This window comes from Motacilla alba, chromosome 7 (genome assembly GCF_015832195.1).
Source record: "Motacilla alba alba isolate MOTALB_02 chromosome 7, Motacilla_alba_V1.0_pri, whole genome shotgun sequence".
NCBI lineage: Eukaryota > Metazoa > Chordata > Aves > Passeriformes > Motacillidae > Motacilla > Motacilla alba.
Window position 1 is genome coordinate 16,558,939 of NC_052022.1, and position 16,637 is coordinate 16,575,575.

At 42.3% G+C, this 16,637-nt stretch overlaps 1 protein-coding gene across 2 annotated transcripts in view; it reads right to left on the reverse strand.

Moving 5' to 3' along the window:
• Nucleotides 1-7,275, reverse strand: part of RBMS1 (RNA binding motif single stranded interacting protein 1) — a 141,921-nt gene extending 134,646 nt beyond the window's left edge. Inside the window, exon 1 of one of the 2 annotated variants that reach the window (XM_038142553.1) lies at nucleotides 6,991-7,275. In XM_038142553.1, coding sequence (XP_037998481.1) covers nucleotides 6,991-7,065 — 75 coding nt within the window. In that variant the 5' untranslated portion in view covers nucleotides 7,066-7,275. The remainder of the gene's footprint in view (nucleotides 1-6,990) is intronic. The other variant, XM_038142554.1, reaches the window with a different exon arrangement.
• Nucleotides 7,276-16,637: the final 9,362 nt, after the last annotated feature.

Consider the following 16,637-nt stretch of genomic DNA (forward strand, 5'->3'; position numbering starts at 1 on the left):
ACCCATGTCCAAGCTCTGACTTCCTCAATTCTGAGATAACATAATTCAGCTTAGAACTTATTGAAATAATATTTCAACACAAATGTTGGCATTTTCAGCTGAGGAAGACTACGAAGATGCATGAAGTCAGAAAATTATCATCTATTTAACCACAGTAGATATGACCTGAATCTGTTTTGTGTCGGTTTTGACGGAAATTAATTAAACTCAAATAGAACACATTTTTATCAACATGCTTTTGCGTCACTTTTCACTTCTTTAGCAAAGTAGGAGTTTTCCAGCAGAAATAGTTGTGAATACTACTTTGCACAGGCCACAAAGTCTATACAATGGAACAAAAAACAAGTATATAATTTTAGCTAAATCTGAGCATACATCTTCAAGGGACTATTTCTCAAACCAAAAGCATAATTTAATGAAAAACAACTTATTTTTTAAAACCATTGTTAATTGCTCTTGATTATGGAAGACTGAAACTGAAATACGTAACTGTACCAAGATACACTTCCCCATTTATTACTATACCTTTGTTCAAACTTCTCTACTACTGACACAATCACATTTCTTTCATTAGGAGCCCTAGTGAAAGCATCCATTACCTTTTTGAGTGATGCATCTACTGCCAACATTGATAGCTCAAACTTTGCTACTTGGACTTCAAAGTGAATGAAAAATTGTGTCCAAGGAGTTTTTTTGATGTATATACTAAAAAGATGTATTTCTTAAAGGTATTGTTTTATAGAAAAATAGATTTAGAAAACAATGCTTTACTACATTGTATTACTCTTCATTGGAAAACATGAATAATTTTGCCTACCTTTTCTTTGTTCTCTCAACTCTGAGTGGAAGCTCAGAAATTTACTAAGGAAATTTCATCCTTGAGACTGAGACCTAGAAACTTATGCTCTAACTAGAAACAAAGTACTTAGAAGAATATAGTATGCTCAATTCTGGTTAAAAGTCATGAGGAAAAAAACCTACTATCATTATGAAGAGTACCAGCTGAGTTTCGAAAAAAACATACTTTAAAGAACTGTTTTATTCAAAGAAAATTAGCTTCTCCCCGCACAAACTTATTGCACACCTTTCATGACTACCTTGGGATCCTGTGCTGAGAGTAAAGCTAAAAAATACACCAGCACAAATCAGACATTGTGTAATTCTGGCTTCTCACAGCTGTTGCCTACCTACTGGTTATAAACTTCACATTCACCAACCCAGTGCCTGGAGGGGGTTAACAATCAAAATACAAAAGGAAAACAGCACTGAATAAATGTCTTAAGACTATTTCAAGTCATATATAGGTTTATCACTTTTCTGTTAAAGTCAGTCCCATAAGACCATCACACTAAGGATCTCCTCATATGTCCACAGTAAAGTTACTACAGAATCACAAAGAGGGACCAAGATTTTGTTGACATTTGTTAAATGACGCAAATCACACAGTATCAAATTAAGCCCCAAGCATGCGGTACTCTAGGGATGAGTTTAGTCTCAAACTTCTGGAAACTACAAAGCTAATAAGAATCTGTAATTTCCACCATTGATTCAGTGGAGAAAATATTTTCAACTTTGTCATTTGCAAATTCAGTCTGTATTTATACATGCCATTCCTCTATACAGAGAGGCTGGATTCAGGGAGGAAAGTTGTGACTTTTAAAAAACTCTTTTTAATAGAGTCCGTAGGAGAAAATACAAAATTAACACACCTTATGGATGCCATTGTTGCTTTTCCTTGATTCTAGCCCCGATCACACAATCTCTAAGTTGTACTCCCTAACTTTTTCTCCTCTGAAGTGAAGATTATGACCATCAGGGCATTGCAAATCACCTCCAAATTAAGCATGATCAGCATAACCCAACAATAAATCAAGGTTCTAGTAAGTGTTGCTTATCTGAAATGAAAGGCAAAACTGTTGACTTCAATGAAGCCAGTCTTCCAGATGATGGTGGTGTGAAGTGTTCCTACACTTCACTTTTAGCAGAGTTGTTTAGAGAATTACAATGATGTACACAAAAATATGTGATATGAACACTTGCAGAGCTTTGTATGAGCTTTGCTCAACCCATTTCTAGAGAGGCTTTTGCATACATAAGCATTATTCCAGCAAGAGTTTCTAGAAATACTTCATGAAGGGCATCTTTCTAGTTCATCACAGGCTACCTGAACCAAGCTTTACAAGTTCAAAGGAGCTATAACTGGGACAAGGACAGAGATGCCCCTCACAAAACAAGCTGGCTGGAACAATTATGTAGAACAATCATTGTGATCAGTGACAAAAAGTTACTGGTCTCATGTATGGGTGTAAATAGATGTTCTCAGATGTTCTCAGTTTTAGACGGGGATGTTTGGAAGAACCGAAAATGCTCTGTCTAGGTAATGCTATTCATTTCTCCCTATTTTCCACTCTCTGAAATAATTCTATAGAGTCAGAGGGATTATCTTACCACAAAAATGCTCAAGTTTTTTCTTAAAATTGGTAGATTTTTACAATTCTTTCCCTTCCACAGTACAGTACATTTTTGGAAGGAATTCTCTCCATTGTTGCACAATACACCTTCAGCCTGTCTCGAATGGGAGAGAACACATTCAAGAAGCTGAGGAGGATAATGGGATCAGGTAACTGTGTGGAGACAAAAAGCTTGCCTGCAACTAACCTGTGCTTTTATTTCAGTGAATTTCAAAGCTCAGTCAAGAATCACAGAGCTCACAACTAGGGACAATGCATACAGCTCCCCAGAATATAAAATGTGCAAATTGCTTCTTACAAACGTGTACTCTGCTTTACTGTAAACTTGTCTTTTACTATGTACAGATTTTGCAGTCTTAGTGCATATGGACTAAACCGAACTAAACTGATTAGAATTAGTAATCATTGATACTGATGAAAATCAGCTCATAAGCTACTGAAACTTTTTAAAGGGCAACAGACTCGTGCTTGGTCTGAATGCAGTGCCAAGGTACACAGTAGCAGCAAACAATTAGCAGGTCCTACTTCTCCTGCTTTAGAAGCTGAAGGCACTACATTGGTCTATTAATTTCATATACTGACACTAACTGCAACTCAGCCAGTGTCTGCTGATAAGACAATTTCATGTCTACTTGGTTTAATACTGTTACCTGATTTCCTTCTTACTCTGCCATCAACAGGCTTGGATAAAAATTAAGTGTCCCATTTTAAAGTTCACTCTCATCAACCCGAGAACAAGGTTTTGTCATGGCAGAATCTGCCTGCTCACTACAGTTTATATCAAATCTACAGTCCTGCCTACAAACCCACACAACTTCTAGAAATATTGGTTCTTCTCAGAGCTGCCAAAGCAGCAGTTTTGCAGCTACCAAATGATAAAGTTCAAAGCCCACTCAAAGATAATTTAGCAAGATTCACAAGACTTCATTAGTCCTAGGTTTTGTTACCTAATACCATACAAAATAACTAGAATTCAAGTATCACACAGGTATTATCTACGACTATTAAATGCTTACACTTTAGATAAGCCATGCTATCTATAGGAAATGTTGCCATCTTCCATGAACCCTCTCTTACTCAAAGAGCTTTCCTCTATGATACAGAAGCCTACTAGTGGACTTACTCATACTGCCACATTACTCTCCAAGGGAATACCAGTAATACAGGTAGTTATCATAATTCAGTTCTAAACTGTTGTGTGCATTGTGACCCTGAATTCCATTCGATATGGGAAAACAAAACATGGACTCACTTTTATTTCTTACTTGACCAAAGCAAACAGATTGTGGCCTAAACATGTCTCTACACATTTGTATTTGTGTATGTGTACTCTGTGTTGTTAAATATTAAAATACTCTGCCTAGCACAGCCAGGTTTACTCCTGGGCAGACAGGCCTTTAAGCACTAGTAGAACACATGTAATATTAATGAAAATAATTTTCCAAAATGTTGAAATACAAAATCTCTCAATTATAAGTAAAGTTTCAAGTATGGAAATTAGCTACAACTGAGTTGAAATTTGAAAATCAGTGTTACAGAAATATGCTTAAAGAAAGCACCTAAACCATTAGAAACATCCATTGAACTTGGAAAATATGTTTGATGCTTTCTGACAAGCCATACAATGCTGCAATACAGGAACTGTCCTACAACATACACTAAGACACAAAAATTACCAGATATGTCAAGCATATAATTCCAGAGTAAAAACTGTCCTAAAAATGAAGGTTTTACAAGCTTCCACTTAAAGCCATTTCAAACTGTTTTCATTGCCATAATGATACTTCATTTTAAAAGTCTTCTTCCAATGTTGATTTTGTTCTTTTCATTTAAGTCCAGGGTTTCACTAATCTCTTCTGATGCTGAGCTCCCTAAGACTAGAGGAGGGGAGGTGCTGAATCACAGCGAATGTTTATATTTCCTCGTAGAACACATCACTGAACCACCTTGAATACTTCATGAATAAGACTGTGAAGATCATAACAGCCAAATACAAAATCTGTTTTTTAAAATCTGTAACATATTCATATCAATCAAAATAGTTGACCACATCAACATTTCAACCCAAGGAGCCATTAGGAATGTATGCAATTTATCTAATGAGTATTTTTGAGTGCTCCGCAGAAAAATCCATCTTCAAGAAATTCCTGTCACCTCCTAGTTATTAATTTGCAGATTATTAGTCAGCAGATTTTCCATCATTATTTAAATAAGGATAAGATGAGAAGCAGAACTTCTGGTTTAGGAGATTTTCCTACATCCCCCAGTCTAATCATGTACTATTACCCATTGTTCATTCAGCAAAGGCGATTAACTTCTATTATCATTTGCATTTAACAAAACCCAAAGATTTCTCCAGAATTACTGAAAGAGTGCACCTAGAGTGGACAGTGAGCTGTTTTAGGGCCCAAAGAACAGAACAGCTAAAAACTATGAATTAAATGACTATTTCTACATGTCCAGAGGGGATCCATAGTGGGAAGATTGCTTATGTTACTGGATTCTGCATGCTTGAGTACCAAAGTCTACAGTCACTGGTCCCTGTATCTGTACCAAGAAGACACCTATTTTTCTTTTACTTATTTTATAAAATCAAGATCTCTGAAAACAGGAAACTTTCACTGGATCTCAGATATTTCATTTCATGTGTGTAGGTCAAATGGCTCTGTGTTCTCTCTGCTGAAACAGAGCAATGTAATTTCAGGCTGTATAATTTTACAGCAAAGACTGCAAGGCAGTTTGAAGTCATTGACTGTAATACAAATCAATATTAAATTATCTGTACAGGAAACATTTTCAAAAGGCAGTCCATCATGTTTTCTCATAGGATCATGGATTTCTAGGATCATTCTTTACTAACTACTATAAACTATCAGAGTTTATCTCCCTCTTCAATTATTTACAGGTCAAAACAGCCAAGTGATACTGCTTTATATACATTCCATGTTATGTACTTGGTTTGTAACTTATAATTGCCACACAAAACCATGAGGGTAAAAGTTTCTGAATAAAGACATTTGTTTCATTTGAGAATGTACATATAGTCTTACAGCTAAGTGATGCCAAAGGCTGTCCTTTAGGCATTCCACCTTTCTTTAAAATAATGCATTCAATAAATGCATATCCATATATACATATATACACATATATATATATTAAATATATATGTAAACAGTTACTGCAGTGATACTCTGCAGCTAAATCTTTAAATGGCTATAGTCTGTCCACCTTTAGCCTGATGTCGATTACACATTTAACAGATTAGTCATTTCAAATCACCTAAAGACCTTCATCACATTTCTATCAATTTCTGTATATATGAAAGCACATTTCAAAGCCTTCTCCTTGCTGCCTTGTAAAATGTCTCATGACTGTCAAATGGAATTTATTTTTCAGCCAAGCAGTCTAAAATACATTTCACAATATAGTAACACAAACACAATAAAAAGAAGAGCCTATCAAGTGTGCAGATAAAGGGAAGAGAATTCTTTCCTGTCATTGCCAAATAGGCAAGACAGTTCAATAGCAAAAAAAATAGAAAAATCACAACCAAACCCACACCACGGTAATAACCTCTAAAAAAAGTTCACACATGGAAGCCTCATATGGGTCTGTTTTGATTTGTGAGGAGTGTCACTGGTGGTTGGAAAGGCTTATGCTAAATGTTCCAGACAGCTGATGCAACCACCTCTGCATCTGCCAGTTTGCAGCATGATGCTTCTAGAGCAGTGGGGCTGGCTGCCCTTAAAGACTTAAAGGAGAAAGGGAAAAAGCTGGAGATCCTCCACCGCAAGAACTACTAATATCGATATCCCCGCAAACAGCAGCTACCCGTGTACAACATTAACCATCACGACCCGGATCCTTAATGCCTTTTTGAATCCAGTTTGAAAACTGTGAGGTGGCAGCTCACAAAGGTCCAACTCCGCAGACAATGAGTATCCACCCGAATCCGACAGCTTCCCCAATGCCCCTATTTAATTGAAATGACGGCCATCCCCATCGCGGCGGTAAGCACGCCCTGCCAGCCCTCGAGATGTCACAGCACCCCCGCCGCGGCTGAGGCACGGCCATGGCAGCCCCAGGCGGCCGAACTTCGGCTCCTCTGCCCGCGTTCCAGGGGCTGCGCTGGGCGAAGGCAGCGGGAGCGCGGCCCGCAGCGCTCCGCTCTGCGCCGGGGTGGCCGAGGACGTGGTTGGGAAGGAGGAGACAAGCCGAGAGCCCTGGGGAAGAGGAGGGACCGACAGCGGGAGGGGAAAGGCGAGAGGGGAGTCTGGTCGGAGACTGCACGGTCGGGAGCGAGGAGAAGCGGTGGAAGCCCGGCGGGGGCTCCCGGGGCGGCGGCGGGCGGCAGGAAGGGGCTGCCGGCTCTTTCCTGTCTCCGTCCCCCGGTGCAACCTGACCGCCTCCCCCGGGCCGTGCCCCAGCCGCGGAGCTCCCGCCCGGCTCGGCCCTGTCCGGCCGCCCAGAGCGGGGCCAGTCCCAGACCCGCCGCGCCGCCCGGCGTGCCGGACCCTACCTTCGCCTGCAGATACTGGGGGTAGTAGTAGGTGGTGTACTGGGGGTACATCTGCTGTTTCCACACTTTGCCCATGAAGCTGGAAATGTAGCCTGCAGTGCAGGGATGGGGGGGTACTTTGGGGGGCTCCAGCCGCCTCTCCGTCTCTCTCTCTCCCCTCCTGCCTCTTCCTCTCCGGCGGCGGCGCCTGCTGCTGCTCCTCGGCCGAGCTCAGACCTTCCTCCACGCAAAAGCCACGGCAGAGCGGAGCGGGGGCAGGCACTCTTCGCTCTCTGCCCGGGAGTTCCTGCCAAGTCCCCGCCCGGCCGGGCCGAGCAGCAGCGGCAGCGGAGCGGCGGCGCGGGGAGCGCTCGGGGCCGGCGCGGCGGTGCCAGGCGGCGGGGCAGGGCTGGCGGAGGGGCGGGGGACAGGGGCGAGGGGAGGCGCTTAGCCCCGCTGGGCGCCCGGGGCGAGCCCCAGCCGTGGCCCCGCGGCGGGGCAGCCCCCGGGGCGAGGGGCGGCGAGCGGCGCCGCTCGGCCCGAGGGCCGCTCCAGCGCCGGGGAAAGCTGCGGTGCCCGGCGGGAGCGGAGAGGAGGCTTTCTACGTTCTGGAGGAGAGGAGGAGGAGGGCTGCAGTGGCCGTATCGCGCCCGGCTCGGCTCTGACCTAATTAGCCTGGTTGTGCTTTGTTATCGCCTTCCCTCTTTTGTGCATCCGCTGCTGAGCAGTGGTACAGGGCACAAGCTGGAGGGGGAAACCGGGTACAATTTGGGAAAACCAAATTTGGCTTCAATTCCGCCTGACGGTACAGGGTGCATTTATCTGCTGGAGCAGACGAGACTGCAGTGCTAAAATCAGTTTACGGAGCAGCAACCACAAAGCCAGACCAAATTCTCTGTCTGGCCCATTACACATTCTTAAATTTGCACTTCAGCCAGTGGTGCTTCAGTGAGTTCTCCAACAGGAAACATTTCTGTTCTAGACAGTAATAGCTATATTTTTTCACTTGAATATTTTCTCTGAGAAAGCTGATTTCCTGAACATTCGAAGTAGGGACTGGCAGCATACTGTGTTCTACTGTTGTGTGTAAAAAATTCAGTCCGGTGGGTTTACTTCTGACAAATCCATCTCTTTTCAACCCAAAGATAAGCTGATCCTCAGAGCATTAAGCAGATGCCATTTCTTTGTCACACTAATCACAACCATTTTTGTATTGCAGCACTGTTTGATTAATAAAACATGTATATAAGGCGCACCAAAACTCCTGGTTTTATTAACATCAGCCAAACTAAATGTGATAATAGTGGAAAGAAATATTAAAGACCTGAAGGATGTACGGGCATCCCAGGGTGATAGCAGAGGCAGCCTTTGTGCAGCCATGAATCCCTGGTGCAGGCTGAGCAATGAGAGGTAACTGCAGATAGTCTTCCAGATTCCAGCTGAGCAGAGGACAATTACCCAAATGACATTGCAGCTCTCCTTGCCAGCTATTAAGATCACTTAAAGAGTTTGGGTTTTTTTCTTTCCAGGGAAGAGAATTGTACACTTTGCAGTCTACACAGCTTAAAGGACTACTGGCATCTTTAGGAGAAGATGTTTTCTCCAGAAAAGGCATGGGAGTTTTTGAGTTTTGGTTAGGTTTCGGGGGGTTGTTTGTATTGTTTTGGGGTGTTTTTTTGTTTTGTTCTTCACGCAGCTAGAATGACTATGAAAACATGGAGAAACACAAAAATCATAGGGGAAGAATACATAGAATGTCTTCTGTGAGAGGGAAAAGGATTAAAGCTAGGGGAAAGCTGAACAGAGCAGAAATACCAGGTATTTGAGGGGGTTAAGAAAGTGCATCTGGAGAAGCTGAAATGGCCATGGCTAAAATCAAGCTGTCTTCTGTTTACTGGCATTTATGCCGTGGAACAAACATTCAGGCAGCAATTATCTCCAAAGAATGCCAGATAATATGGCTCCAGGGTAGTGCGTTGTCAGAGGACAGCAGAAATTAAGTTTCAGAACTTCATGGGGAAATGTGTTACTACAGCCCAGATACGTGAGGATACTGTTGTAGACTGCTTTGAGAACTGCCAAACTGTGGTCTGAAGTTCTTGGTTGAACTACAAAGAATGTGGACCTGGCCTCATAAGCTGACAGGTTACGAGTCCTAGTACACTTAGTTTCCTTTAAAAAAAAAAAAAAAACAAAACAAGGAAAAAGAAGAAATGAAGACTGATGGATGCACTTTGTGGGGATTTTCCTGAGGAGAAGGAAAGAATGAGATCTGAAAGAAAACATTATACTGAAGACATCTGGAAATTAAGAGTGTTTTCCTAGAATCCATTTTCATGTAAACAGCAACTGTGGTTGTCACAAGTACATTGTGCAATTCTGAACGAGGAGAGAAGCATCCAGAAAGAAAAAAAAATTAAAAAAAAAAACCAAAAAACCCCAAACTGAAACATCAGGAAATGAGGAGAGGGGAAAGGCAGCCTATGTAGTTCCAGCATTTACAACTGCAACATTCCCCAGCTTAACTGTGTCAAGTTATAGGTAATGGCTGATGGCTGCCAACAAGAGGAGCAGCAATGCACTCTGCCACAACAGCTTCTGGAAGTGATGAAAGAGCAAATCTGGCTAAGAGAGTATTTGATTTCAACCATAACAGCTAAAGCTGATCTCCAAGTTCCTTCCCAGCCTCTCCTTGCAGACTTAGAACTTTCTCAAACAAAGTCTTTTGCTCTAAAGATTAATCTCATCCCCAAAGATGTGCCACTGTTAATGTAATGATGAAACCAATTTGGTTCCATTTTCAACCAGAATATTTTCTAATTAAAGATCTTCTTTTATTGGAATATCTGTGAAGCTGACATTAAAGAAATTCAAAATTCATAGTTTAATATTTACCACTGAATTAAAAAAAATAAGCCTGCAACTTAATGCTGCAGACTTTTACAGTGCAGTGATCCCAGTGATGATCATTGAGAGTTTGAAAATAATACTCAGTTTTTATTAAAAAAAGATTAGAATATATAATTATTTTATTAGAATAATTTACATGAGCTTCAGTTAGAGTATTTTAATTTTTCTTAAATTATAGTTAAGGTTTTTACTGAATTAATCAATGAAGAATTCTTGGGTCAAAAAAAAATCAAATTTAGCATCACACAAGGCAATCTCTGCTTCTCTCTTTTTAATATGTTGATTATTCAGCCAACTTAGTAATATGAATGCAAGTTGTGCAATACAGACAGGATGTCATTGCAAGTGAAACTTTAAACCAAATTACTAATTTCCTAACTTTTCATACTAATGGAAGTGTTTGGATTTAATTACTTATTTTATGTTAATTGCAAGGGCACATAAAAACTTTTAAATTGAAACAGTTTATGCTGTCTGGTGGTACCAACTCCTGTCATCATGACTAAATACTCACAAGGTTTAAAATGCTTCCCTCATTTCTGCACCACACAAGGTATAGGGTTAAGAAGGAAGATAAACACAGAGGTGTGTTTTGGAAGCAAGTAGATACACAAAAGAGTAAAAAGCTGACTTCCTATAAAATGTTAAGCAAAACAGTACTCCATAATTTTGTCTATGGCCAGAGTTCACTGAGTATTAATGAAACAATATTAAATTCTATTAAATTCTAGGGGTTTTTCCTTTACATTACTTCTTTATCATGGATATTCTCTAACAGCTCAGGAGGGATTAAAATATGATGAAAACACAGTTGGGTTCTTGCTGCAAATGCCTGAGAAGTGCTGTATGTGCTGCCATTCAGAGGAGTTTTAGGGCAACTCAGTTGAACCCAATCACTGGTTATGCACTGACTCTAACAGTGTTGTAAGAGAAATCCCATTCATGCTGTACAGATTAACTTAAACATCAGGAGTTCTACCATGAGGCAGAAAAAGTCAAATGCAATGCAGAATAGGAGGGAAATGTATTTAAACCATCTCACTTCAGGAACCAAGGGGACTGCTGTACTCTGCACCATTTGTGGTCTTCGCATTTGTTGAGCTGAAAGAGACAGACATGTTTGTGCTGAAATCGTTATTACTATGACACAGTCAGGGATTTTTGAACAAGACCTTTTTTTCTAGTTAAGATACTAGCTTGAGTTTTAGGAGATCTTTCTTCAAAACCAGATATACCACAGCATGTGGGTGAGAGGGTGTGCAAGTCACTAGATTACCCTGTGCCTTACTTCTGTTTGCAAACTGTGTCAAACATTCACCCCATTCTTTCCCTGCGCAGGGCACCACAATCACTCGCTAAGAATCTGCCGAGTTCGATTCATATAAAAGGACTAAAACAAATGGAAACAGCGGCAGTGCATCAGTTGGGAATGCAGAGAGGCCAGGTACTGCATCCTAATCCACACAGAAATGTTAACGAACCAAGAGTCTGTTTTACATCCTCAGACAGCACGTTAGAGCTACAGAAATGCAGTGAGCTTTAAGTTATCCACCAAAACTTCTTGCCTTCAACACACACTGTTCCAATTACTAGCAAAACCTCCTTGTTGTAATGCCACCCTTAGCCCCATCACAGGGCCTTGACTGCTTTGCAACACAAATGAAAGACTCTTCAATTTAGGTCGCACTAGGCCACACTCAAGCACAAAGGCTAAATAAACGGCCATTGTTCATGGGCCACCAGGATGAAAAGCACTTGATTGTTGTCATCAATTAAATCAGCTCTCTAGCTTTAGTGGCTATTAACCCTTTCAGCAAATTCTTAAATATTTATTTCAACAGAGTGACTACAATTCTGTACTTTTACAGTAGCCATCCTGGTGTAAGAGCATTTCCCTGGAACACTGCTGAATGCAGCCTGCCCTTTTTTATCCTTACAGCTGAGCCATGCACTGCACTGACTCAGCTGCTCCTGACAGCTGCAGGCACCATAATTCACTTCTGAAAATCTACAGGGCTATACAGTATTCTAAATTGTGCAAGTGAAGTATTTAACTGGCACTAATGTGCAGGCATTTAACATAATCTACATTTGAACCTCCCCTTTCATGGTTTCATGTGCACCAGGCAATGCTTCCACTATCGGCAATGGACGGCCACAAAAGATACGTCCAGACTGCTCATGAAAACAGGTTGTGTTTGCAGCTAAACATATCACCATGAATTGAATGATAACCTTTTCCTCATGTTTAGACAAGTCTAAAAGCATCCTTTCCCACATAAGTGCCCCATTTTCTGTATTTTCTATATTCTGGTTTACCCCAAGATGCCCACCTAACAGAGATGATTGCATACTAAAAGCAATTTGGTTTTTTCCAGCATTCTTCATAAAACCTTGTGAGACACCTCTTGTTGGCCCAGCTCTATAGATCTCTTTAATACATGTTTTATGCAAATAGTCTTCTCACTGATGGCAAAAGTGAGTTGTATTACACGACTATGCTCACTCTAGAGTGGAAGTAGTTAAGAATCCCACTTCTATTCATATATTATTTATCAGAAACTTCCATCCCACACAGTTCCTAACTATCATGGAGTCTCTTTGGCAATAGTCTCTCTTCACTGTGCGAGCAGATGAACAAGGAATAGAATAATTGTACCTCTATAAAATATTGACCAGCTACAATTCTTTCATTAAAACATTCCCTTTCAGTTTTCTCATCTCAGTTTCAAGGCAGTATTTGCCATTCCTCTCCTTTCTCCTTAAACACCAAAGGCAGCCTGCTTTGGCTGCAGTATAATAAGAATAATTGCGGATATCTTTTCACCAGCTTGACCAATCAGCCGTGGTTGGTCCTGATGGAATTCAAACCATTGATTTTAAACATTTATAGATGATTTGGAACAAATGTGGGTTTCTTCCTGCCATGCAAACAAAAATTGACAGTTTAATTAACACAGACAATAGCCATCTTGTTTCTAAAGTCTCTAGGCACATATTGCACTGTCTTTAGGCACATCTTAAGCAAGTGAGGGATACATCCTCCAGGTTTCATTCCAATATGACCCTAAATGCCCCTAAATTTTCCTATTTTTGGAATAAAACTATTCCAAAGCATGAAATATCCACCTTCCAATTTATACACAGTTGTATTTTAGACGGGTTCTACAGCTTATAAACCATCTAGCAAATCTTTCCAGTGTCTCAAACTCCTCCTGCTGCTTCCATCATGCACAGCAATCCCTTGGGCTGCCCCACACCCTTGTGTGGTCCCACATAAGGGTGAGCTGGTTTAATTCAAGTGCTGGCTGGCCACATGGCCCAGGCTGAACCCCACCTGGGGGCTCTCAAGCTGCACACCATCTTCCTTGCCCTTTCCCACCTACTGACTTTCAAGCAGCCTTCAGGGTCATCCCAGCTGTGACCTCTGCTCTACCATCACCTTCCACTGAAATCTCCTGAAGACTTCAAAAATCATGATGGCATAAGGGATGATGAAGGTGAATAGGAAAACAATTGCATGAGCTTTCTTTCCTTAAGAAAGCACATGAATAATTCAAAAAGCATAGGCAATTTACCCATAATCATTAGGTTCTCCATTTTTCATGTCTTAAATTTTTAATTTAATGAAACCAGAGAATAAGTAATTTTATTGAACATTTGAACCCCCTTTTCCACATGAACCAAACACAGTATTTATCTCAACAGATACCTATCAGTGCCATTTTTTATTTGATTTTCTTTACACACAGAAAGCATCTTTCTTACTAAAGGACCAGACCACATTGCCATTTTGAATTAGTCCATGTATTGGAGCTTCATTCACAGTTTGTCATATTTATCACAGACTATTTGTAAATACTGGACACTCTGCCTGGGTACATACAAATTAACACAGTGCAATATATTGTCAGAACTAATAGGTGATGTGTCTCTACTGCATAATTCAGAAAAACATCGAAGTGTCAGCACCCTTGATCTCCCGTAAAAATGGAAGCTTCCTCCTTGGCTTTGGATCCATCTCTGTGGTCTAGATGAAATGCCAGCTCTTCAGTCAAGCTGGGGTGATTCACTCTAGCTGGTGACCCTGCTGTGGAAGCCCCAGCACTCCCTGCTGAAATAGTCCTCAAGTCATGCAACACTGACAAAGCAAAGTTGAGCAACTTCATTTATTCTCCTCTGTCTGGCAGACAGCAATGCCAATGCTGATGGGAATCCGTGGAATGAAGAGCAAGGCCCAGGTAGATGTCCCACTTGTGGTGTATTTCTCAGGTGATTAAAAGGTTTTCTTATTTCTGAAAATTGATAGAGGAAGAGTGTCAATCTGACAGATTGAGATTCTCCTGAAACACTTTGTGATGTTTCAGGACATGCCAAATTCCTGACTGAGAACGCAAACACTTTTGCATTTAGTAATAAACATTTATGATATTTATAAGCCATCCTTTTACTGTGATAATGTTACAGTATTTTTTTGATTCATCTTCACAATACTTTTCGGAAACTATTTTTTTAGTGCATTCACAGACATGAAGCTGGGATGAGAAAGGTCTGTGTGACTGCTACAAGATTATAAAGGACATAATTTTTGTTGCAAACAATAGAAATAAAATAACAATATATATTAGGGAAAAAAAAACCAAAAAACAAAACAAAAAACCCCATAATTTTGGATTTTCTGATTCCAAGGCTAGTTCTCCAGTTTTGGACCAGCCTAATGAGTTTGTTGTTTCTAACATAAATAAGTGAATGCACTAAAAAACCCCTTTGAATTCTCATCTGTAGGTTTAAGTGTTTCATATCTGTCTTGTTTCCTAAATTATGAGTCTTATCTTAATATAGTTCTTTCCTTCCTTAGGATTTCATGTCTGTCAGAAACATTGTACCAAAAAGACTGTTTCAGATAGACAGCAAAATGTTCATAGCATTTTTAAACCTTTCCAGTTCTTGTGTTTCACAAGAACTTCTTAGAAACCAATGTGCATTTATTTTAGTGGAAAGCTACCCAAACAAAAATATTGCATTTGCAGTTCTGGTCTCTGGGGCTTTAATCCACTGAGAAACTTATGAAAGTACTCACTGATTGTGGGATGATATTTCTATCAGATGCTAGCAGTAATATTGCATCATTTTATGAATTTTGACTCTTTTTTTAAAAAATAATTTTATGTACACAAAGTAATTTTGCTTCCATTTTCACTACGAGAGACACAAAGACATTAAATCTCCAAACACATGTTCCAAGGGGACCTAAAAACTGTAAATAAACAAGGCAAAGTGAGCTGTAATCAACACATCTCTAGGAATGAAGAACATTAATAACTTTTTCTCAGAGGACTTAGAGACCATTTGATAAACCTTGCAATCATCTTTAGAATTTATAGTTTCAGATTTTCATACATTAATAGTGGCTTATCAAATATATTAGGAATTCACAAAGGTTTTAGAGTTTTAGTTTATTAGAATGTCTAGTTCATTTACAACCTTAGACTCCCTACAAAAACCTGAGGAACGCCAGCATCTGTGACAACAGCTGTAGAGCAGAATTTTCAGTGTCACACGCAGTTCTGTGCGTGGGACAGCCCTGCCAGGCAGGAGCGGCAAAATCTTGGACAGAACAACATGGGGGCACTCTGGATACTGAGACCCCATCACAGCCTCCAGCTTCTTCACAAGGGACAAAGGAGGGGCAGGCACTGAGCTCTTCCCTGCGGTGACAGTGACGGGACCCGAGGGAAAAGCTGCCTAAGGGCAGGTTTAGGTTGGCTATTAGAAAAAGCACTGGGACAGGCTCCCCAGGGAAGCGGTCACAAGGGCAGCGCGCAGAGTTCAGGAGGCGTTCGGACAATGCTCTCGGGCACACGGTGTGGCTCCTGGCGATGGTGCTGTGCAGGGAGGGAGTTGATGATCCTTGTGGGTTCCTTCCAACTCAGCAGATTCTGTGAGGCAGCAGCTCCTGACTGCAGGCGGTGCCTCTGGCGGGGGTAGCAGTGCCGGCAGGGCCGGGCCCTGGCGCCGTGAGGCGGGCTCTGGCCGGGCCGGGCTGCTGTGAGGCGGGCTCTGGCCGGGCTGCTGTGAGGCGGGCTCTGGGAGGGCTGCTGTGAGGCGGGCTCTGGCCGGGCCGTGCCGCCGTGAGGCGGGCTCTGGGAGCGCCGGGCCGCCGTGAGGCGGGTTCTGGGAGGGCTGCTGTGAGGCGGGCTCTGGCCGGGCTGCTGTGAGGCGGGTTCTGGGAGGGCTGCTGTGAGGCGGGCTCTGGCCGGGCTGCTGTGAGGCGGGCTCTGGCCGGGCTGCTGTGAGGCGGGCTCTGGCCGGGCCGGGCCGCTGGAGCCGCCGCTGCGGGCGGGCCCCGGGGCGGGGCACAGCGCCCCCTAGCGCGCCGGGACGGCGGGCCGGGCCGGGCGGGAGGCGCGGGCGGCTGGGAAGCGGCTGAAGGCCGAGGGGCTCCGCTCGGCACCCGGGGAAACACCGGGCCAGCCTTTGCGTGCCAGTCCCGACTTCGGAAACGTTCGGTGCCGCGAGGTGCCAGGTGCTCCTCGGGGCCGGGGTGCCAGGAGGGAGATGGTCTCCCAGGGGGATAGAGAGCAGCCCGCAGATCCCACGGCACCGCTCCTGCCCGGCTTCTTCTCTCCCAGAGCCGATGTTTCCTATCCCGGAAGGTTCATAGGATTTTGGCCTTCCCACACGCCCCCTTGGTGACAGAATCACAGAATGGTTTGGGTGGAAGGGACCTTAAATATCTATTTCCAACCCTCCTGCCG